Source organism: Colletotrichum destructivum, chromosome 3, assembly GCF_034447905.1.
Source record: "Colletotrichum destructivum chromosome 3, complete sequence".
In the NCBI taxonomy this organism is placed as follows: domain Eukaryota; kingdom Fungi; phylum Ascomycota; class Sordariomycetes; order Glomerellales; family Glomerellaceae; genus Colletotrichum; species Colletotrichum destructivum.
The window spans coordinates 4,394,161-4,416,314 of NC_085898.1; the positions used below are offsets into that span (position 1 = coordinate 4,394,161).

The window sequence follows — 22,154 nt, forward strand, 5'->3', positions numbered from 1 at the left end:
ACAAAAGCAGGGGTGTGCTGAGGTCGCCCTCTATCAGCTCGGCCATGCAAGGGTCCTGCTCGGTGTTCGGTGGGCTCACGTCCAGATCGGGATTTCCTTCGTCATCGAAGCCCGAATTCCACAAAGTTGTCCGCCATCGAACACGCATCACCGGGATTCGCGCATTGCCACAAGTGCGATTTTCTCGAACCAGTCGAGCATTTGAGTATATACACCCTGCTCTCTCCAGCAGAGCAGAGCTGTGTATTGTGAACCATCCAACCTACCACTACAACGCAAACTCAATGGCCCTGAAGTACTCAACAGGGCGGCTCTCCCGGAGCTTGTCCAGGGCGACAACCTCAACACGCCATGCCTCTTCGCCCCTTGCCCTGGCTTCGCCTCAATTGAGGTCTATGGCAACCGTCCCACCTGTTACGCAAAACTCCGTCGGCTCCAAGGGTCCAACAGCCATGGTTTTCATGAACATGGGCGGCCCCTCGACAACGAAAGAAGTCGGCGACTTCCTGAGCCGGCTCTTTGTACGCTGTTCTCCCCCGATTGCTGGGCTCAGTGGGATACTAACAGTTCCCAGGCAGATGGTGATTTGATTCCCCTTGGACGCTTCCAGAACTATCTCGGCCCTCTCATTTCCAAGCGGAGAACGCCCAAGATCGAGAAACAATACGCCGAAATAGGTGGCGGCTCACCCATTCGCAAATGGTCCGAGTACCAGAACGCCGAGATGTGCAAGATCCTGGACGAAATCTCCCCCGAGACTGCGCCTCACAAGCCGTATACCGCCTTTCGCTACGCAGACCCATTGACCGAGGAAATGTACAACCAACTGCTGGCAGATGGCTTTGGGAACGGAAAGGGCGGAAGAGCTGTCGCATTCACACAATACCCCCAGTACTCGTGCTCAACAACGGGAAGCAGCATTAACGAGCTTTGGAAGTGGCGGCAACGGCTGGAAGGCAAGGCGGTTGGAGAGACGACCCCGGGTGACGGCACCATCTCGTGGAGTGTTATTGACCGCTGGCCAGTCCACTCCGGTCTGGTCGAGGCGTTTGCGCAAAACATTGAGGCGAAGTTGCTCGAATACCCCGAGGAGAGGCGCAAGGATGTCGTACTGCTGTTCTCCGCCCACAGCTTGCCCATGTCGGTGGTCAATAGAGGCGATCCTTACCCGGCCGAGGTTGCCGCGACAGTCTATGCCGTTATGCAGCGCCTCAAGTTCTCGAACCCTTACCGCCTTTGCTGGCAGTCTCAGGTCGGCCCGTCTGCCTGGCTTGGGCCGCAGACCTCCGACTCGGTGGAGAATTATATTCACAAGGGTCAGAAGGATCTTGTACTGATCCCCATCGCATTCACGTCAGACCACATCGAGACTCTGTATGAGTTGGATCTTGAAGTCATTGGAGACTCTGGGTCCCCCGAGACGGTCAAGCGAGTTGAGAGCTTGAATGGAAGCCCGGTCTTCATCAGGGCTCTCGCCGACATTGCCAAGGCTCACCTCAACAGTGGCATTGCCTGCTCGCCGCAGATGGAGCTCCGCTGCCCTGGTTGCAAGAGCGAGCGGTGCCTGGAGTCGAAGAAGTTCTTTGCCGGACAGCAGACAAAAATTTCAGCAGCGCACGAGAAAACTCTGGCGCAGTAAATGCTTACAGTTGCCTCTTACAGCGGCGTGTAATTATGTACCATTAAAAGGAATCGTGGGTCTATTAGGGTCTATTTACAGGACTTGGGAATGGCGGGAATTAAAAATTCATCCAACTCCCTAATCAATGCACTACCTGAAATCTGCAGTGTTTTACACCATTGTGTTCATATATCGTCAAGACTGTACACACTTTTTCATGGCTGCCAATTACTGCGAATGAAGCACCGATCGAACTCTTACCTGACCATGATGATGACGCCACTGTATTCATTCCAGTGCACTAACAATTTAAGAGCTCGCTCCACCTAACCGCCGGGATGTTTGGGATCAACAGGTCTGATCTACGGAGTACTTACACCATCTTCACAACACATATTAAGGTTGACTGCGGATGATGCTTAGCACACGGACAGTAATCAGAAGAATACCCCTACCTCGAGCTCACGCCATTGATTTCCGACGAACCATGAGCTCTCAGGATAAGATTCACTTTGGGCCCTTCGAGGTCACCAGCCAGGTTCGTTGCATATCGCTTCGGTTCAAGTCATCGTCACGGGGCATTGACCTAGTTACGTTGACTGAGGACTCAATCCTTGCTATGTTCATGGCGGCGTTGGGCTACGAATGGCCCGTTGAGGCGGCGCATATTCTGCTCGCCTGAACGCCTCTTTGGACTCTGGTCGCAGACGTGGACTAACACGAGCCAGGTCTTCTTCAAAACGGCCCACTCCTTCGCCCTGGTCAACCTCAAGCCTCTCCTCCCAGGCCACGTCCTCATTTGCCCCCTGAAGCCTCATAAGCGGCTGACGGACCTCCCTCCGGCCGAGGTGACGGACCTCTTCACCACGACGCAGCTGGTGCAGAAGATGCTGGCCCGCCGCTACTTCCCTTCGTCATCGTCGTCGTCGGCGCCGGCGTCGCCGGAGGCCGGTTCCTTCAACATCGCCGTACAGGACGGCGCAGACGCGGGGCAGACGGTGTCGCACGTCCACGTGCACATCATTCCGCGCATCCCCGGCGAGACGGGCAAAGACAGGCCCGGGCCGAGGGACGAGATCTACGAGCAGATGGCCGGCGAGGAAGGGAACGTGGGCGGTGCGCTGTGGGACAGGGAGCTGGGGAAGAGGCCCGAGACTGGAGGGCAGTTTGCGAGGATCGAGGATGCGATGAGGAAGGCGAGGACTATGGAGGAGATGGTCGAGGAGGCGAAGTCATATCGGGCCTTGCTGGAAGAGATGGGCGCTATCGGCGAAAGGTAGGCAACACTGGAGTAGAGGAAGCATCATGCATTCTGTCTATCCATGGCTATATATGTACGTCTACGATGAAGGTTTACTCATCCAACATCTCGAGATAAGTCTTGGTCTACCTAGGTAGATGTCTCTAGCAGTCAGCAAATCTGACAGTTAGGACACCGTGAGGGCCGTAGCTGTAGGCATTCGGTACACAAATGATGCAATAAAAAAGTTTGAAAACCTAAAAATTCGGTGAGCTAGTTTCAATCAGTCAGAAATGCTTCATTGTGGCCCCTCTTCATCTAAATTCGCAAAACGAAGCGAGGCGCGATTCTATCATGGGTAGACGGACCCTCACGTCATGGAGACCGTATTAGAGTTCCTGAATGACCTAATTAGCACTGTGCCGGAAAGTGCCCCACATGTCATTAACGCGTCTTCGAGCCCGTCTTGCATCGCGTCCAGTCGCGTCTCATCCTCCCAAAGATTTAATTGTCACCATAGCGACACACACACATGTACCGCATCGCAACAGTCGTCACTGCGGCTTCGTTACGGCAAAATTCACATTATTTGGGCACCTCTCTCAATATCTCCAATTGATCGGTCAAGATGCCGAGCGCTTCATCGCCCATTACGTTCCCCGCCAGTTCCTCACCACCCGCCGCGAAACGCACGAGGCCCGCGGCGGCCGAGCCTACAAAACCCAAACCGAAGGTCAACAGCGGGTTTCTCCTCGACGATGACTCCGACTCCGACGACGATAATGCGCAACAACCTCCGCTCAAGAAGCAGCTGGTAGATTTCACCGCTCGATTGCAGCGTCCAGCGCCTCTGACGACCATCCCTGACGAAGACATTCTTGAGCCGGTAGCACCAGCGCCTCAAAAGACGAACGACAATGTCACTGCCGAACCTGCACAGACCGCACCCACCGAAAGACCGTCAAGTCTCGCTTCAACTCTTCTCAGTTCAACGCCATCCTTTTTCAAGTCCTCCAGAACCTTCAAACTTACGACATGCGCCGGGACGTCCACCACCATCAAACAACGGAAGCCGACAACGAACACGTCTTACGAGAGCATCATCGCTGCGCGCTCCAAGACGAAAGAGGGAAGGGCGAAACGCGCATACTACGGCATAGACATCAACGAGCTCATTGATGCCGCGAAACAGGAAGCATCCGAGTCACGCCGGCCGCAGCGAAAGGAGAGTGATGTACCAGTCCGCTCGGTGGAACCGCCGACCACTGGCAAAACACAAAAGAAGACGCTGCTGTGGACCGAAAAGTACAGGGCCAAGAACTTCCTGGATCTTTGCGGCGATGACGGCACGAATCGGATGGTTCTCCGCTGGCTGAAGCGCTGGGACCCGATCGTATTCCCCGGTGTTGCGAAGAAAGCTCCTATTGTGCGAAGGCCCGGCGCGAAACAGGTCCAAGAGGAGGAGAAGCCGCACAAGAAGATACTGATGTTGACGGGACCACCGGGTCTCGGAAAGACTACTTTGGCGCATGTCTGTGCCAAACAGGCAGGGTACGATGTGATGGAAATCAATGCCAGCGACGACCGAAGTCGAGACGTGGTCAAAAGCCGCATACGAACCTCTCTGGGAACCGAGAGCGTCAAGACTGTCGAGAACGTAAAAGCGAAGGACGGGGAAACATTGCAAAAGGTCGCGAAACCAGCCTGCGTAATAGTCGATGAAGTCGACGGAGTCGTTGGCGGTTCTGGTTCTTCTGGAGAAGGTGGCTTCGTCAGGGCCCTGATAGACCTCGTGCTCCTTGATCAGAAAAACAGTGCTGGTGCCTCCAACGCCGCAAACCGGAAGAAGAAAAAGGGGGACGACTTTCGGTTGATGCGGCCGCTCATTCTCATTTGCAACGACGTTTACCACCCTTCCCTCAGACCACTGCGGCAATCAGGCATGGCGGAGGTCATCCACGTCGGGAAGCCGGGGATCGATGCTGTCGTCACGCGGCTCAAGACTGTGCTTGACAAGGAAGGCATTCCCTGCGAGAAGGATGCCGCGCGTAAGATCTGCGAGGCTGCCTGGGGCATCACAAGTGGCATCGACGCAAAGCGCGGCGCCGAAAGCGGAACGGAAGGTGATCTTCGAGGAGTAATGGTTGTTGGCGAGTGGGTCGCAGGTCGTTTTAGGGCCACTGCTGGATTCAACGACCGTTTGACGAGGCAGTGGCTCGAACAGAATGTGCTCCACGACCTAACCAACGGCGCCGGAGGGGGGAGGGGGCTCGGACGAGGCAGCGCCAAAGACATCGTTACGCGTATTTTCCAAGAAGGCGGTGGGTTCCCGAAGCAAGCCTTGGACACCTCTCAAAACTTCAAGCATAAGCACGAGCAGCCCAAGAGCCAACTAGGCTTTGCAGAGTATCACAAGAAGAATGCGATGGAGCGGTTGCGGCACATGATCGACACCAGCGGAGAGGTCGACCGGATCATGACCGACATATTTCTGGAGTATCCCAACAGGGAGTTCAACGACGACTCCTTTCTGTCGAAGCCAAACGCCGCGTACGACTGGATGAACTTTTTGGATACCTGTTCATCACGCACTTTCGGAAGCCAGGAGTGGGAGTTGGCACCCTACCTTAGCCAGCCGATCCTGGCCTGTCACAGCCTGTTCGCCTCGTCCCGTCGACATCAGGTCACGATGGGATACGACAAAAAATGGGGCGGCGGAGAAGAGGATGACGAGCCACCGGTGCCGTTCTCTGGACCTCGAGCCGATTTCGCTGCCCACGAAGCGCTGAAGCAAAACAAGGCCATGCTCCAGGCCATCCAGGCACAGCTCACTCCCACGCTGGGACGGTCGTTCCGGAGCGCTGAGGATATCTCCACGGAGTTCATGCCGTACTTGGTGCGCATGGTGTCGCCGGACGTGAAGCCCGTTGTTATTGGCGGCAGCGGCATCAGTACGGCCAGCGTGCGAAAGGAGACGGAGAAGGCCATGGTCAAGCGGGCGGCCGAAGTCATGGCGGAGGTCGGCATTGTCATGCAAAAGGGCAAGATCGAGACAGATTCGTTGGTGAATAGGGGGCCGCAGTGGGTGTACCGGATGGAACCGTGAGTTGACTACCAACCGCGCTCGTCACGTGAGCTAATATCAGGACAGTGACCTTGACGCCCTTGCGGTGTATGAAACGGCAGGCAGCCTGGTGCTCTCCAGTCAGGCCCCGACGCGCTACGCCGTGCGGCAGGTGCTGGACCAGGAGTTGCAAAAGACCATCACGCTGCGCGAGGCCGCGGCGCGCCAGGCGCGGTTCACGGCCGGCGGTCCCATGGGACTCGAGGAGATTCCCGTGCACGATAACAAGGAGAACATACTCAAGGAGCAGGCGAGGATACTCGAGGCGAGCGTCAAGAGGGACTTTTTCGGACGCATCATCCCGGCGCGGCCGCTCGGCGAGGTGGACGGCAACGCAAAGAGCAGAAAGGGGCACGAGCACGAAAAGAGCGACAACAAGGTTTGGGTCACGTACCACGAAGGTATGAATAATGCTGTCAGGAAGCCTATCACGCTGCAGGAGTTTATGAAGGGGATGTAGAGCTTATGAGGCGGATGAGACGGATCTACTGCAGATTTGGCTCAATGTTAATGATGATGGCCCATTGAGTAACTGTAGCAATGCTTAGACCAGCGGCCTCTGGTTAGTGTCATTTCCTCCCTGATTTGTAAGAATCTCGAAAGGATCGCCGCGGTCCGTTTTCCATAGAACGGCTTCTGCTGTGATCAAGCTTCTTGCGTGTGTAGAGATTCCCCCTCAAAGAGTCTGGAGATATAAGCACCTATCAGTTTAGACTAGAAGTGGGCCTTTTGTTAAAAAAGAATTATCTGGATTAAACGAATGTAGCTTGTTTCCCTAAAGGAGCAACTCATTCTTAACCATGTTCCCAACCATAGTTGTGTCACTGAAAACATTGCTGGCCACCCAACGAACAAAGCTGAGAGCTTTCAAAGAAAGCAGAACCCCCCTCAATCAACATAACGCGATTTACATATGATCTCCGAAGCTATCGGCAGGCCACCTCTTTCTCCAGGCTGGCCCATAATGGTATACCACCGGGATAGAGACAGCAAAAGCGGCAATGAGCCCAGTGTATATCATCATGGCGTTGAAGTATCCCATCTCGACAACCCAGTCCGAGATCTTGAATGACAGCGCAAACGCCAGAAGGCACCGGAATGAGGCGATATTCACCAGGGCCGGGCCCGCAAGATGAGGGTAGCACTCCAGAACGTAGACGGCGCCGATAGAGTTAGCGCCCAGGAACCCGAACGCCATCAGCCCGAGACCGGTGAGGAACGTGAAGTAGGAGTACTTGTCCTGGTTCGAGCCGGCCAGACCGAATATGACGGAGCCGACGAGGCCAGCCATGGTCGGGATGATCAGGTTGACCAGCTGGTTCTCCGGGACGCGGACGCCGCGCTTCTTGGCGATGCGGTTCGCCATCCAGTCGGCGGCGTTTCCGGTGACGAGAACGACGGCGATCGCGGCGATAAGCACTGGCAGCAGGCAAAGGCCGAGCAAGTTGAAGTTCCATCTAGAAAGTTGAAAGTCAGGCAAAGGGCCAACTCTGGCGCGGAGGGGTGAATCACTTACGACCAGGGTGCCGTCAGGAGGGCCGGAGCAACGGTGTACCCGGCGGCGAAGGCGCAGGCGATCATGACGCTGTTAAGCATGGTGATGAAGAAGATCTGCGGGTAGAAGAAAGTGCGGAGCGTGTCGACGAAAGCGTTCCAGCCCTTTCGCCATTCCATATTGCCGTGGAATAGAGCCAAGTTGTACCGCAACGTTCTCGGGGCGTACTGCTGGCCAACCTCATTGCGAGGGACGCCGTCTGCAACGTGTGGTGGTGTCAGTCAGAGATATGTACTACCGATCAAAAGGCTCGATGCTGGGACCTGGGGTGGGATAATAAAAAAGACTTACTCATCTCGGCACGAGTGCGTTGCCACCTAGTCTCCGGCATGAAGAAGTAGACGCCGACGAGGAAGAAGGCGGCGCCGGCGGCCGTGATGTAGTACATGTAGCGCCAGCTCAGGTCGATGATGATGTAGGGGGCGGCGATGCCGAGGATGATGATGATGAGGCCCTGGGCGGCGAAGATGCCCGAGATCCACGAGTTGCGCTGGTGGACGAAGATCATGTCCTGAAGGATGAAGGGGATCAGGCTCTCGACGGTGCCGGCGCCGACGGCCTGGACGCAGCGGGCCAGCAAGTGGGACGCGAGGGACCGGCTGCTCCCGGCCCAGACGCAGCCGGCGACGGCGACGAGACCCGTGGCGAGGACAACGGGGCGGCGGCCGACGGAGATGGCCATTGGCACGAGGACGAGATTGGCCAGGCCGATGACGAGCACGGGGAGCGAGGCCAGCAGGTAGATGTACAAGATGGGCGGGGCGCCCGGCAGGTTGGAGAGGATCCTCAGGGGGTCGCTGCCGGCGGGGAGGCCGCCGCTCGAGGTCAGCGGCTTAAGGATCTTGGGGTCGAGGCCAGAGTACTCGAGGGCGAAGACGGGCAGCATGGCGCCGAGGATCAGCTCGGCGGCGGCGGCCAGCGCGCCGAAGCAGCATAGGCAGACGCACGCCAGAATCTTGCGCGGCAGCGGCAGGTTGAGGGGGTCGCGCGGGTCCCTGGTCGGTGCGGGCTGGAGGATGAGCCGGCCGTCCCTGTAGAGGACGCCGTCGCGGGCCTGGGCCTCGTCGTCAAAGAATGAACGGGACGAGTCGACGTGTTGGAGCTCCTTGTTGTTGGGCTGTGTCGACGAGCTGCTGTGGCTGCCGGACCTCTTCCGCTGGGCGTCGAAGCCATGATGGCCGCCGGTCTTGTCGTCGCCACCGAGCGGCCAACCCCGTTTGAGGGAACTTGAATCCGTCGACCGCCTCGCGTCACGGACAGGGAGCCTGTGGTTGGCGGATGGGTGTGTATGGGAGGGGGCAGCACCGAAATTCATACTGGAATCAGAACCGTGACGGTGGTGAAATTGTGATATGCTGTAAACTGTTATACAAGGCGGGGGGGACAGGGAAAGATGCAGCTCTTTTCACCTTGTGCCAACAGAGGCAGAGAGATTTAAACAATATGCAATAGGCTGCAGAGGGAAATTTGCTGATGAGGTTGGAATTACAACACAGACCGTTGCGCTATGGCGAACGAAACACGAGTCTGCATGCAGATGAGTGCGTGTACATCGTATGTACGTGATGCATCTCGAAAGACGCATCCACACAGACTTCGGGCTTCAATATGTATCCCAGACTCCGAGATCCTTTGCCGCGGAAGAGAGAGAGGAAACATTCATGTGACGCCTTTCAAGCAGGCAGTCAGGCAGTCAGCCCATGTTTCACTGACGTCAAAACCCTCTTCCGCGCCGGCGCGCTTCTATGTGTTTCCGCCATTTTGCCTTTCTCTCCCCGCTCCGATTCGCGATAGTTCATTGGAAGAACTTTGTTAACCTGACTAGATGAACGATCTGGGCAATCCGACTGGACGGGTTGATTCGGGGTGACCCTGAAAGCCCCCTTCTCTCCCGAGAGGCACGGAGGGTAGGGTCGTGGGCACAGGATTGGCTGAACTGGTGCTCGTATGATGTATCAAACTGTTCTGATTCTCCAATCGAATGTAAGTCAATGCGGTCAGGGCCGAGAACCGGACGAAGACGTGCTTCAAGGAGAGTACAGATCAGACCAGGACATGTCATTGCCGAGTCGGGGACGAGTAGGGGGCAGCGAGTGTCCCACTCAAAGGACTCTCGAGACGAGATCTAAAAAACACGTCGTGGAGTCTGAACTCAAAGAAGATGTGGTGTGCCATAAAAGTCTTGCTTCTCAATGAACACCCGAGGAGGACATCATCAACTCACACACCCGCTACACCGGGGATAATCATCCCTGGTCTATTGTGCTTGCTACTGAACTGTCCAGTACGTAATGCCTCAGGGATGTTCTAACGAATAAACGTCAAGTAAAAGTATTCTCGCTTCCATAATGATACAATTTAACCGGTAAATCATGGTTCCTTGCGCACATCTCGTTTCCAACTTCAGACGCGCAGTGGCTCTGCCTTGACCGACCCCCCCTCATATGAACTACTTTTCACACGCCTTCCTTCATGAATCATCCCTCTCAGTACATCCCCTTCTTTTTCGAACTTTCGCTCCTCCAATCCTTCGCTCTCTCAAACCCGTTCTTGTGCATGTAAAAGTCTTCGACGGCCTGCTGCACCTCTTCCCGGCTGGTCATGACAAAGGGCCCGTGTTGCGCGATCGGCTGGTCCAAGACCTGTCCCGCGATCAACACGAGACGCGCCCCTCCGCCCGCGGACGCGGGGACCTCGATGTCGACGACGTCGCCCTCCCTCTCGAAAATGACGGCGTCGAACGTGTCGGCGCTGCTCCGGCCGCCGTTGCCCTTGGCGCCAAAGACCGCTGACCCCTCAAAGACGTAGGCGAAGGCGTTCCATCCCTGCGGCAGCGACTGGGTGATGCTGCCGCCGGGCTTGATTTCCACGTCGAGATACCAGACGGGCGTGTACGCCAAGTCCTTGACTGAGTCGACCCCGCCGGCCTTGCCCGAGATGACCTTGATGTTCACTCTGCCGTCGTCGAGCCGAGCGTGGGGGATCTCGTTCGCGTGCAGGTCCCGGTACCTGGGCTCGCACATCTTCAGGTGCTTCGGGAGGTCGACCCACAGCTGGAACCCGGCGCCGGGGGTCCCGTCGTCGTCCGGCAGCGGCTGCTCGGAGTGCATGATGCCCCTCCCCGCCGTCATGAACTGCAGGTCGCCAGCCCGCAGGATGCCCTTGTTTCCCGCGAAGTCCTCGTGCTCCACCGCCCCCTTGAGGATGTAGGACACCGTCTCTTGGCCCCGGTGGGGGTGGTCGGGGAAGCCTGCGCCGGTGCTGCCGCTCATGTGGTCGAACATGAGGAACGGGGAAAAGTTGCGTTTCTGGGCGCTACCGATGCTGCGGCGGACTCGGGCCCCTGCGCCCTCGGCCTGTTCGGGCGCTCGAAAGACGAGGTTGATTGCACGGGATCTCGACATTGTTGGTTTGCTGTTGTGCTGAAATCTGAAGACAGAATGATAGAGTGGGAAAATTGTTGTATTTTAGGGAGAGACATGTGTACTGTTTGTGCAGTCAAGTACTTTGACTAAATACAAAAGACAAAAGAGAGGCTGAAGTGCAGGCGGAACACTGGCGACACCAAGTCTGATAGATCTCACTGTTCTTGGTAATGCTTACAAGCATACAACGCGTGTCTTACAAAGGACGTGGCAACGTTCTGGTTTGCTGTGGAAGACAACCCGCCACAACCAGCGTCTTGGAGTTGGGTTGGAACCAGTCGTTGCTGTGCAAGTTCCATCATTGTGGAAGCTTAGAAATGAACCGTCATCCGCGCGCGCGCGGAGATTGATTGAGTTGAAAGAAAGCCGTCCGTGCAAGGGTGGGCGAGACCCCCGGCCATCGTGGTGTGTAATACCCGCGCGCGACTATCATGTTCTTCTACTATCCTTCATTAGGTACTTACATGTACATGTTTGCCAAGCGCCGCCCACCGGCCCAGTGTATCACTTCACCGTTACAAGTCCGTACCTCCGTCGGTCGGTACCTTAAAGCAGCTAGGTAGTTGAGGTCGATAGCCCCGCAGAATATTTACAAACTCTTTACAACAACCAAAATCAATCTTCGAGATTCAAATGCTGAAGGTACCAAAACTAGCGCCAGCCATTTCTAACCGAGTGGCGGCCCTAACGACAAGTTCATTATGCCTGGTAACTTCTATATCCTTGTACACATCAAACAGCTCTCCGCAGCTCTCCGCCAAACAACAATGAAGTGTCATTACGTGTGTGGTTTCTGAAAATCGTGTCGGACATGGGACAATGCTCGGAATAACTTTCACTGGAACCTGGGTTTGTCGTCTAATATCTAGATTCTGTGCTTGAACCAGCAAGGAAAGAGGCGGGAGCAGAGAGCTGCCCCGCTGTGGTCGGGAATGTATCAACGAGACCATCGAGGCTTCAGTGAGTGTCCTGGTACTGGCCGTGCTTACCGGTTTCTCAATCTTGGTGACAGAAATAGCTCCTTTCCTTGTGTCTTAAAAACATTTGATCCACCAACCGTCAACTATTTCTCCGAGGCCTCTGTAGTCGGGGGGGCTTGTATTGTCGCAGTCTTAGAGTCGGGCAGTTTCCTCCACTCCATCGCCCAGCTGACGATCCAAGCAAGGACTGGGGCAGCGAGGGCCACCCAGAACACATTTCTCAAGGCAGAGTTGAATGCGTTAATGACTGCATCCAGTCGTTCTGGAGGAACCATGTCTCTGAATCCCACTCCACCCGCCGCCACTACGGCTGCACCATCGACCCCCTGAACCCTACTAAGATTCCGCAGAAGTCCGTCAGTGAAAAGGTTCTGACCAACGCTAGGAGCCAAGGCGCCTCCCAACATTTGGAAAAACATGATCATGACGAGGCCCGTTGGCACATCTGACTTGCTGAGCACGACTTGAACCGCCAGTATAGGCATCTGGCTACAAATGCCGTAGCCAAGCCCGGACAGGATCTGGAACCCGATCCATTGCCCCATAGGGCTGCTGGCGCGGATGAGTTGATACAGACCGCCTCCGGTAGCCAAGACGGGGGCGCCGATCCACATCAGTGGTACGTAGTGCCCAGTCTTTGACGAGATCCAACCAGCGCAGAAAGTGCCGAGGCTGTTGGACACAATCGATGGGAGCAGGTTGATTCCTGAGTCTCTGGCATTGGTGTTCCTGACCGACTGGAAGTATATGGGCCAGTAGTACGATTGCAACACTATGGCCACCTGGACGAGCATCATGAAGCCGCATGACGCTGAGACGGTGCGGCTACGGAAGATGTGAAGCGGAACGGTGGAGCTGAGATGATGTTAGCATGCATGCCGTATACTGACTATTCCTAAACGGTGGTTCAACCAAGAGAACCAACCTTTCTTTGCCCCGGACTTGCAAGTACAAAAATGTGGCCAGGAGTAGACCGAATCCGATCAGGCAGCCAAACACATTCGCGTTGGACCATGGGTAAACGATGCCACCCCACTGAAGAGCTAGATTCAGACACGATGTTGCCCCGAGCAGAAGAATGGCCCCCGGAATATCTATTTGACGGATCTTTTGGAGCCATGGTAACCCTCCTTGTACTGCCGGTGGAGGCTTCCTCAAGGCGAACCAAACCAGAAGCAGTCCGACAGCCCCGAAAGCTGGGGACCCGTTAGCCGGTGATTCTTAAGAAGTTGATGTGTTTCTTTTGCCAAGAATAGACCAGGACTTACGGAGATTGATCCAGAACACAAACCGCCAAGTGAGTGCCTTATTATCGGTTATAGAACCGCCCACGAGCGGCCCCACGGTAGAACCAATGCTGTACATGCCCAAGACAAAGGGCGACAGTATCGCCTGCTTCTTCAAGGCGACGCAGTAAGACAAAATGGTTGTCGTCCCGCTGACCAAACCTGCGGCGCCGAGGCCAGAGACCGCTCTCCCTACGATGAGCGTCATCGAGTTCGGCGCCACTGCCGAGACGATGGAGCCGAGTTCGAAGACGGCGAGAGAAAGGCAGTACACCCACTTGATGTTGTAAAACGCATACAGACGGCCGCAGGTCGGCAGCAGCGCCATCTGCGCGATCAGGTAGGAGGAGCCATACCAACCGATGTCGTTGAGGCTTTGGAAGTCGCTGCTGATCTGGGGTATCGCGGTCGCTTGGTATGAACACATTAGTTGCATCGCTCACTTCTCCATATCCAAGGAAGGAGGCAAGACGAACCCAGAATGGTATTGTCAAGCGCCAGCACGAAGCATACGGACATGAAAGCCATGGTCAAAGACGCGAGAGCCCATCCTTGCATGTGTTCAGCTGCGTGCTGCTCTTCGCTCTGCTGGTTATCGATGCCGTCTGCGGTCACTCCAGCCGGACGGGAGGTCTCTGTTGGAATGCCCTCCATGCTTTCTGGTGGCTCTTGTGATAGGGAGCACTGCTAGGAAAGGGTCATGGACGATGTTTTCCGCAGAAGTCTGAGATTAGGGAGGCCCTGATAGGGGCTGACACTTTTCCAACAGATATAAACTTGCTGGGAAGGGCGGGGTTCCAATGGTTCTACACGTACACGCTGCGAAGAGTTCCTAACTATAGCTATGTGACCGTCACCCTTGACCATGGTAGCCAGGGGCACTGGAACCAGGACATCCCTCAGCTCACCGCATACTCTCTCCCTTAATTTGAACCATACAGAGCGTTGTCGTCACGCCTGCAGGGGTAGCTTGGGATTTTCGGCGAATCATAGGGTCTGCTGTGGCTATGCTCGTATTCAGCCTGTTTTGTTTATCCGAACCAACATCAGATCATGTTGGTTGGTTCTCTGCAATCCAACGCTCCGTCTACGGAGATTTATCCGTTCGCGGCCTCTTGGCCGGCCGTGTCCCCGATGTTTGAGGGGTTGGCACGACAGCACTTGCAGCTATTGGGGATTGGCGGACAAGCATATTAGAGTATAATTAGTAGCAGAGCACACGTACTCCCGGCCGGTCGACGATCTTGTTTGCTTCCAACAGAATGGAGGCATCGATCCCCCTTGTCGAACGCTCCCTCTTCCCGACGTGCGGCTGCATCAAGACACGATATGAAGACTGCCAAGCAACAAACGTGAAGCCAGTCCTACCCAACCAAGAGTCCAAGGTGCAGTCAAAGCCGAATGGTAGCTTGCGATACCGCGGCCGACTCGTCCTCCGGCTGATAGAGACAACTGGGCTCGCAAACCGGAGATAAAGGGCCTTGGTACAATAGGGGAGGCGGGGGGGTAGATGGGCTCATGCTCATGTCATGATTCCTGGATTGTATCCCATGGTTTTTCCATACCTGCAACTAATTCGACAAACTCATCGAGTTGCCACAGGCCTAACCCCTATCTCTGCCACTCGCAAAGTAGGGAGGGTATTGGATCAGAATTTCCAAAAGGGTTCCCGGTATCCAAAACATTCTATGCCTACATAATGCTTACAACTCTGCAAACACGAGATACCTTCCCAAGACTTTATGTTTAGGGATATGATGGGCCTATTCAAAGGTCTTGTCGGATTCGAGCCCGCGACCTTCGGAAGCTCGGGAGTGATCCGGCCCCGAGCATACCCAGTGGTTTTACACCCGGCCCCGAGCAGAGTGGGGCTGCCCGGGCCCACCGGCGAGTGACCGCAACAACACCATCAGGCATAGAAAGGCGAAGTTCTCAGTCGTCTTTGATGCTTGTGCTTAATCACATGGACCCCTAGGTGGTGGGTTGGTTCGGCACGCGTACCCGACAGGTCTCGCCAATCCTAGTCTCAGGCTGCATGGGCGTAGGCCTTCTGTTCCGAGAAAAGGTGTCATAAAAGTTTCGGACTAAAGAGATGAGATCCATATCTTCCTAACCCTGGCTGGAATCTGGTGAGTCGCAAAGCGGCTCCCATACTTACAACTTTACCAAATTTTATGTGAAAAGGGCAGACACAGTTGACCCTGTAGACATAGATAGGTCGAAGTAGAGATGAGATCATCCATTCTGCTAGCGTGCAATTCATGTAGCTGCCAACTATGTCAGAAAAAGCCGTCAAGTGACACAGAAACAGAACTACGACACCGAGCTAGCTGGTAAGTCCACTTGTATCAGATGCGTCTGAAGCACAAAATAGATCAAAGGCGTCACATATTCCAGCATAACAACAAAGTGTGGTTCGACTCGAGGTTTTCTAGAAATATGTATACGCATAAGATTTATCAACGACTTCGCTTCCAGTAACAGCGAAGACTCGCTGAGTCAACAGATGTTTGCACACGAGTTGGAATTCAGACCAGACGATGTCTCGTGCCTACAGAAGTGCCCCCGCCACCTTGACCCCTGATTCCAAGAAGAACCAGTGAGTGAAAGAGGTCGGTCCCGCACGCGGGAAGGGGGGGGGGGATCACTGATGCTGGATTGAAGAAACATGAAAGTCTGACGGTCGTCATTGATTGGCTGAGCACCGCTGGCTCTGATGGACCGTAACATTAATCGACCAAGATTCTGGAATATGCACTCCGGTAAGCGAAGACGCAGAAGGCAGTGACCGCATGTAACGTAGCCTTTCCGCTACTCCCAGAATCTGGGCACCTTGAACAGCTCCCTGCTCGGTCTCCCGTCCTTGGGTATGGGAAGCCAGTGTTCTCCCTCTTTGAACTTGCCGTTAGACAAAATCTCTGGCGGCCACCAACCCGGGTACAGAGTAGTGTCCGGTTTCGAATCCGAATGCAGCTTCTTGGTGGTCCCTCTCGACGGATTCCGGAACCTCGGCGCCCTCGACGCCGCGGCCGAGGTTGGAGTTGCTGGAAGTCTTTTTCGTGGGCGGGGGGCCCGTGGCGGACTCCGCGTCATCGGGTCCGGACTCTCGCGCGTCGAGTTCGACGGCTCTCCTGCCCCAAAGAAGCAACTCTGACTCTTTGTACTTGACTTGGTCGAAGGGGTCGTTGCTGTCCTTGCCGTCCCTGAGCGTGGAGCTGTAGTCCTTGTCCGCGACGGCTCTAGACCCCAGCCCGCCGGGGTTTTCGCCCCCGGATCCGATCCTGGTGCCCCAGTTCGACCACAACTTCTCCTTCTCTTTGTACTTAACTTTGTCGAACGGGTCGTTGGTGTTGCTGCCATCCTTGCGAACGGGATTGTACGGCTCCTCCATTATCCTGCTGGCTTCGACCTCAGCCTCGGTGATGTAGTCGCCACGGCCATTGCCCCGCCGCCCGAGCGTGGTGCAGAGCACGAGAGGCCCGGCCTGCAAGAGGAGGAGAAGGGCGCTGAGAAGCTTCTGGTTGTGTTAGTGGAGTCTCGTAAACAGGTACACTCCGGCGTAGTCACCATGTGTTGGACTTCCGGTAAGAACTGATGGAAGGTTCTGTTTCTGTGTGAGAATGGGGAGAGAAAAGACGACTTTCTGGGGCTAGCAAAATCTTGATCTGTCTTATGAAGAAATTTTGAGAGGATGTAAGGGATGCAGTGCTGTCCGTTTGCGCCGAAGCACAAAGAATGAGCGGCATGCCATAGCATTTGAGAGTGTCGGCGCCAAGTTACAATGGTCAAAACTGCGTAGCTGAATGGTTGAGAAGACAGTCAGGATAATTGCTACTAGCACGCCAAGTATAGTTGGGTTGCGGTCGGTAAGACTGAGAGGCCGAATACAGACCGTCCACATGGGAGAAAATGCGAAATGAATCCCACCTGACAGTTTTCAGTCTTTGAAACGAGAAGCGGCGACTCCGACATTACACCGCTACGTTGATGAATGCGACAATCTCAGCTTCATCCAACGGTCATGGGATGAGGTTCATTTGCCTGAACATGGCAGCTCCTCACACCAGATACTGTGTTAGGATGATAAACAGTCTTGCGTCCATCAAGTGTTGGAAAAAAGCACAACCAATCTGACCTAGAATAGATGAAGGGAGTTCCTGGCTCATCATGGAAATAAGAAAGCCAGTGCACCACTTCGCCAGAGTTGACCCAGGCCGATGCGAAGAGCCTGGCATCGTCGCCCCTTACTTGGTAGGACTACTTGGAAACAAACCGCAACTGAGGGTGGGGTGGTTGTACAATGGCCCCCCTGCATGGCATTCAGTGAATATTTGACACGAAACGCAGGGGATGAAAGGAAGTCGATGGATCGTTCGGAACAGTACTCGATTCAAGGGTACATTCAACCAAATAGTAGAAGTAGCCCTTACACACAACTGCTTCTCAAGGGAGATCTGCGATCCGTTCTCAGAATGACGAAGTCAATGCCAAATGTGGCCGATGACAGAGTCCACACCAGGTCGCTAGGCAGGTTGTTGCTATGTGACGAGGCCAATATGTGAAAGTCAAGGAAAACTGTATTGGTGGTATCGATAGGTGGTGATGTATCCAACAGCATCTTTTGCTGTTGCTCTAAAGCCCAAAACAAAGAAAAGAAACCTATGTAGTTCCCAAGCGCAGAAGGTTGCTTACGTCTATGATCTAGGCATCGTATCCTCCATCTCGCTCTCTTGGAAATCACGCATAAATGTACATATCACCACCTCTTGAACCTTAGTTGTTGGGTATCATCTCCTCTTCCGTCAACACCTCCAGCGCCTCGGAGTTGGAGTAGGAGCTGGGCTGTGACTCCGACGTAGGCACAGGCGTGTACACCTCCTCGAGATACACTGACTCTGTTAGTATGGTTTGCGGTCGACGAATCAAGAGGTATCAACTCACCACCGGGCCGCACCATGAAGCTGGCCAGCAGGGCCAAGCTAAACAAGGACGCGAGGAGGACGAAGATGGCCTGGTCAAACACTCCGACAGTCGAGTAGTAAAGAGTATTAAATGCGATAGGGCCCAGCACCCTCGAGAGGGCGTGTAAGACGCCGATGGCCCCCAGAAGCTGCCCGACCTGGTCGGCCGGGACATGTTTTGTGATGGCGGCTTGGATGGTGGCACTGCCAAGCCCGCCAAAGGCGGTGATCATACCGGACAGTACGAAGACGGACTCATTCCTGGCGAAGAGGTAGCCCAGTGAGCCGGTGACGTCGGACAACAGTGCGAAGCGCAGGATCCAGCAGTCGACCGTGTCGGCGCCGTTGTTCGCCTCGACGATGGAGACGCCTGAGACCCTCCTCCGGTAGGCGGCGGGCCTCACGCGGAAGACGTAGTTGATGAGGGGGAGGACGACGAGAAGAGCCACGACGCGGACCATGGACACTGCCGAGATGTAGCGCGAGCTCTCGAGATTACCCCAACCCCAAGTCTCCGGAGACTCGGAGTACAGCAGGATGACGGTGCCGGCGCTCATAGCGGCCCCGAGGAGGATCATGTCGGTGAAGGAGAGGGCGAGGATGTTGAGGCGCAGACGCGACGAGCTGCCCTGGCCCGTGGGCCAGAGAATCCTGAGGGGGGCCAGCGGGTTCGCGGCCTTGATAGTCTCCCAGGCACCCTTGGCCAGAACCTCTTGCTCCTGGTCGTACTTGTTGCGAGCGCGGATTTGGCGCTTGACGCTGAGCGACTCGGGAATGAAGAAGCCAACAAAGAGAATGAAGAAGACGTGACATCCTAGCGTGACGTAGAAAACCGAGAGGAGGCTGCCGGTCCAGGCGACGAAGTAGCCCGTCAAGAGAGGCCCGAAGGCCAGACCGGTGAAGAGGCAGGCGTGGAGGTAGCCGATGCGGACGCCGCGCTGGGATGGCGGGGTGCAATCGCTCGTGTACGAGTTGACGAGGACGCTGCCGGCGGTGAAAGAACCCGTAAGCCCGTCGGCCACGGCGCCTAGGAGCAGCCAGTTGTAGTGGAATGTCCAAGGGAAGTTCGCGCACAGGATGACGATGATCTCGGCCACAACGCCGCCACAGGAGGCCAGGGCGAGGAGCTTCCTGCGGCCATATCGGTCCGAGAGCTGGCCCAGCTTCGGAGCGGTGACGGCGGACAGGATTCCGGTGGTGAGGTTGATGGCCAGGGTGAACATGGAGACACGCTTCTTCACTTCCTTGATGAGGCACTGCGGATTTTCGGCGCCGATGAACACGGGAGTATAAGCAAAAGCCGGGTCGAGGACCGTCTGGTCAGCGAAATGCCGCTGGCAGACCAAGTCGACGATACTATGTCGCATGCATTAGCGACGGTGGCTGGGGTTGCAGTCGAGGCTGCGCGAGCCGACGACGAAACATCACGAGGTTGACGACATACAGGTTCAGTTTCGGCACCAAGGAGCCTCCAAAGGCCAACGTAAAGAGGGCATACGGAACGAGGAGCCAATAGACCTGGCGCGCACACACAAAAGAGACGTCAGCAACGTTGGGATCACGGGGAGGTCCGAGGCCGGAGAAGGTCCTACAGATGGTGTCCTCCACCACGGCAAGCCTTCGAAGTCGGCATAGCCCGGCCATGTATCTGCGCAGGAGCCATCACCATCAGGAGCGCCTGCGCTCAGCAATGATGTTGTCTCTGTTGCTTCGTTCACGGGTTTATTGTGGACGTCGCGGTCGACGCGGGTGACGATTACGTCGTCTTTGGGGGCCGGCATCGTGGGTTTATTCGCAAGAATCGGTTTCGGTTGTGCGTGACTGTTGACTAACAAGTGGGCGGTTGAAACGGTCTCGACGCAGTTGGCGCAAAACGGTTTCGGTGTGCTCTGTTGAAGCTTTAAACCGGCCAACGGGGGATAGCGACGTTCCAGAGCAGAACCGGATGTGCTCGTTGATTTTTGTCAGAGCAGGACAGTCGAGCACCAGAGCGATCTATGCCGTGACTCGGGCCGGGACGTTGGGGGCGAAGTTGGTGAGATGAAGGGAGCGACACAGCGCCGGTTCCATTCCTGTTGGATCGTGTGGTCCGCTGCACTCAGCCGTAGAATTCCTCTTTTTGGTTCTCGAGAGTGACGACAATCAGGCCGACGGGAGGATCAGGACTAGGAGGAGGCGGAGGGTAGCCAACATGAGCCAGGCGAAGGGACGGACTTGGGATTTGGTGCTGCGCAGCGAGCCAAGGGCGTGGCGTGGGAGATGGGAAAAAGAAATAGAAATCCGAGCTACGTCGCGGAGGACCGGGGTGCGCTGGCGAGATGGGAGAGATAAGGCAAGTGTGGGACAGCGGTGGACGCTTGATGATTCAAGAGCCAAGGCCGGGGGCTAGGAGATGTAGGAGAGGAATGAGGATTATCCGTACGAATGAATACTTACAGATACCTACCCACCTACCTAGGATAGGATGGGACGGGATGGGATGGGCATGGCCCACAAATGGATCGTATTGTGTTCTTCAGAAAGCGGAAGGTCAGAGCATCAACAGTAACGGCGCCATCGGTTCCTATTGGGCTACTTGGGCTGATTTGGGGGGGGGGGGGGGGCTGTCGGGGCGGCGTTGGGACGTTGACAAGAGCAGTGCACCCTCTGGCATCGGCAACGGCCTAAACACGTTTCGTTTGGGGGCGTCATCTTGCGGTCATGGCCGCGTGTTGATGAAGTCGTATTGGCGGGGAGGGGGGATCACAGGGGTTGAAGGGGTAGATACACCGACTCATACAGGTAATATCCGTACGATGCAGACAGAGCTGTCTGTCTCTTGCTCGCTTCGTACACTAAGAACAACGCCAAAGAGCAAGGCAGGGATGGATAGGAGGAGGAAGAGGAGGAGCAGGACGAGGAGGAGGACAAAGAGGTGACGACAAGACCAGACGAAAGGGCTCTCCCTGCTGCGGATTGAATAGCCAATCCTCCCCGGTTTGGCTGTGGTATGTGCCTGCCGGGCTTTCGCTCGATGTGTTTGAACCAATCTCGTGGGACAACAGGCGCATGAGTTGAGGGTGTGCCAGGCATATCCATGACGCACTTTTGCAGTAGATGAACGATAAGGGGAGGGCACAACCCAGATCTGCCAGGGGGGAGGCGACCATTGCTGGAAGCTGGGAAAGGAACATTCCCTGAAAAGAGGGAGGAACGAGTCCGCAGAGCCAATCAAGAGCGGATCCGGCGGTAGAACTGATTTCTAAGCTTGAGCCACTCCCGCGCGCGAACTGCAAGTACAAAGTATCTGCACACAGAGAGAGAGAGAGGTACTTATCCGTATACTGCCAGGTACAGGTAGGAACTACTGGCTGTCACCACCACACCACTCGGCCGACAATCTCACAACACCACACGCAAAACAATCGTCTTCGAGTCTGTCAGAGTTTCGTAATGGCTGTCGCGGCCCAGCATCCTCGGTCCCCGAATCCCGCTTACAGAGACAACAGCCCCCAAGGCTAGCGTGCCACAGAACGATACCTGACGGACTGACTTGGATGCCCGAATGGCTAACGCAGTCGACAAGGTTCGGTGGTCACTCCGTTTCAGCACCGACGCGGTGGTCCAGTCCCGCGGATCCGTCCTCCTGGAGGAACCACGCTGCTCGTGCCTGTCCTCTGGGCTGGACAGTTAACAAAAGACAGTCACAGTCCACACGTGCTCACAGAGGTCGTCAGGCTCTCTTTCGTCTCATGTCGTTATGGTTTTCGTCTTCCGGTTTCCGACTCGACCTCACCCCTGCCCTTCCTTCCCCTCTCTTCCAAACAACCGTCTGTGAGCGACTGGTTCGAGATGGACAACCAGTCCCATCTGCGGGTCGGTGTGTTGGCTGCTATCCGACGGCATATCCCCTGGCATTCCGTGAGGGTGCGCTGTCGTACTGTCTTGTAGGGCATCCACTCGGATTGTCAGATGGTGTTTTG

General features: G+C 55.6%; 8 protein-coding genes across 8 annotated transcripts; 3 read left to right on the forward strand and 5 right to left on the reverse strand.

Moving 5' to 3' along the window:
* Nucleotides 1–284: 284 nt before the first annotated feature.
* CDEST_05423 (Putative ferrochelatase) lies at nucleotides 285–1,639 on the forward strand (the record flags this gene model as incomplete). The annotated part of the gene is made up of 2 exons (XM_062921582.1): nucleotides 285–521; nucleotides 575–1,639. 2 exons carry the CDS (start codon nucleotides 285–287, stop codon nucleotides 1,637–1,639), a joined length of 1,302 nt encoding a protein of 433 aa, XP_062777633.1.
* Nucleotides 1,640–1,976: 337 nt separating this feature from the next.
* On the forward strand, nucleotides 1,977–3,165 carry CDEST_05424 (Putative HIT-like domain, histidine triad, HIT-like superfamily, FHIT family). Its single transcript, XM_062921583.1, has 2 exons — nucleotides 1,977–2,159; nucleotides 2,350–3,165. Exons 1-2 carry the CDS (start codon nucleotides 2,034–2,036, stop codon nucleotides 2,899–2,901), a joined length of 678 nt encoding a protein of 225 aa, XP_062777634.1. The 5' UTR covers nucleotides 1,977–2,033; the 3' UTR covers nucleotides 2,902–3,165.
* A 204-nt stretch (nucleotides 3,166–3,369) lies between these two features.
* On the forward strand, nucleotides 3,370–6,734 carry CDEST_05425 (Putative AAA+ ATPase domain, ATPase, AAA-type, core). The gene is made up of 2 exons (XM_062921584.1): nucleotides 3,370–5,963; nucleotides 6,013–6,734. Exons 1-2 carry the CDS (start codon nucleotides 3,490–3,492, stop codon nucleotides 6,443–6,445), a joined length of 2,907 nt encoding a protein of 968 aa, XP_062777635.1. The 5' UTR covers nucleotides 3,370–3,489; the 3' UTR covers nucleotides 6,446–6,734.
* Nucleotides 6,735–6,892: 158 nt separating this feature from the next.
* Nucleotides 6,893–8,855, reverse strand: CDEST_05426 (Putative major facilitator superfamily, MFS transporter superfamily; the record flags this gene model as incomplete). Its single annotated transcript, XM_062921585.1, has 3 exons — nucleotides 6,893–7,442; nucleotides 7,502–7,739; nucleotides 7,832–8,855. The coding sequence occupies 3 exons, from the start codon at nucleotides 8,853–8,855 to the stop codon at nucleotides 6,893–6,895; spliced, it is 1,812 nt and encodes a 603-aa protein (XP_062777636.1).
* A 1,170-nt stretch (nucleotides 8,856–10,025) lies between these two features.
* CDEST_05427 (Putative pirin domain, rmlC-like cupin domain superfamily, rmlC-like jelly roll) lies at nucleotides 10,026–11,239 on the reverse strand. The gene has a single exon (XM_062921586.1). The coding sequence runs from the start codon at nucleotides 10,942–10,944 to the stop codon at nucleotides 10,027–10,029; it is 918 nt and encodes a 305-aa protein (XP_062777637.1). The 5' UTR covers nucleotides 10,945–11,239; the 3' UTR covers nucleotide 10,026.
* A 339-nt stretch (nucleotides 11,240–11,578) lies between these two features.
* On the reverse strand, nucleotides 11,579–14,100 carry CDEST_05428 (Putative major facilitator superfamily, MFS transporter superfamily). Its single transcript, XM_062921587.1, has 4 exons — nucleotides 13,708–14,100; nucleotides 13,214–13,642; nucleotides 12,871–13,141; nucleotides 11,579–12,800 (listed from the first exon to the last, which is right to left on the reverse strand). The coding sequence occupies exons 1-4, from the start codon at nucleotides 13,883–13,885 to the stop codon at nucleotides 12,029–12,031; spliced, it is 1,650 nt and encodes a 549-aa protein (XP_062777638.1). The 5' UTR covers nucleotides 13,886–14,100; the 3' UTR covers nucleotides 11,579–12,028.
* A 2,036-nt stretch (nucleotides 14,101–16,136) lies between these two features.
* On the reverse strand, nucleotides 16,137–16,622 carry CDEST_05429 (uncharacterized protein; the record flags this gene model as incomplete). Its single annotated transcript, XM_062921588.1, has 1 exon — nucleotides 16,137–16,622. One exon carries the CDS (start codon nucleotides 16,620–16,622, stop codon nucleotides 16,137–16,139), a length of 486 nt encoding a protein of 161 aa, XP_062777639.1.
* Nucleotides 16,623–17,786: 1,164 nt separating this feature from the next.
* Nucleotides 17,787–20,817, reverse strand: CDEST_05430 (Putative sugar transporter, major facilitator superfamily, MFS transporter superfamily). The gene is made up of 4 exons (XM_062921589.1): nucleotides 19,785–20,817; nucleotides 19,637–19,710; nucleotides 18,173–19,548; nucleotides 17,787–18,120 (listed from the first exon to the last, which is right to left on the reverse strand). The coding sequence occupies exons 1-4, from the start codon at nucleotides 19,971–19,973 to the stop codon at nucleotides 18,005–18,007; spliced, it is 1,755 nt and encodes a 584-aa protein (XP_062777640.1). The 5' UTR covers nucleotides 19,974–20,817; the 3' UTR covers nucleotides 17,787–18,004.
* Between the last annotated feature and the right edge of the window lie 1,337 nt (nucleotides 20,818–22,154).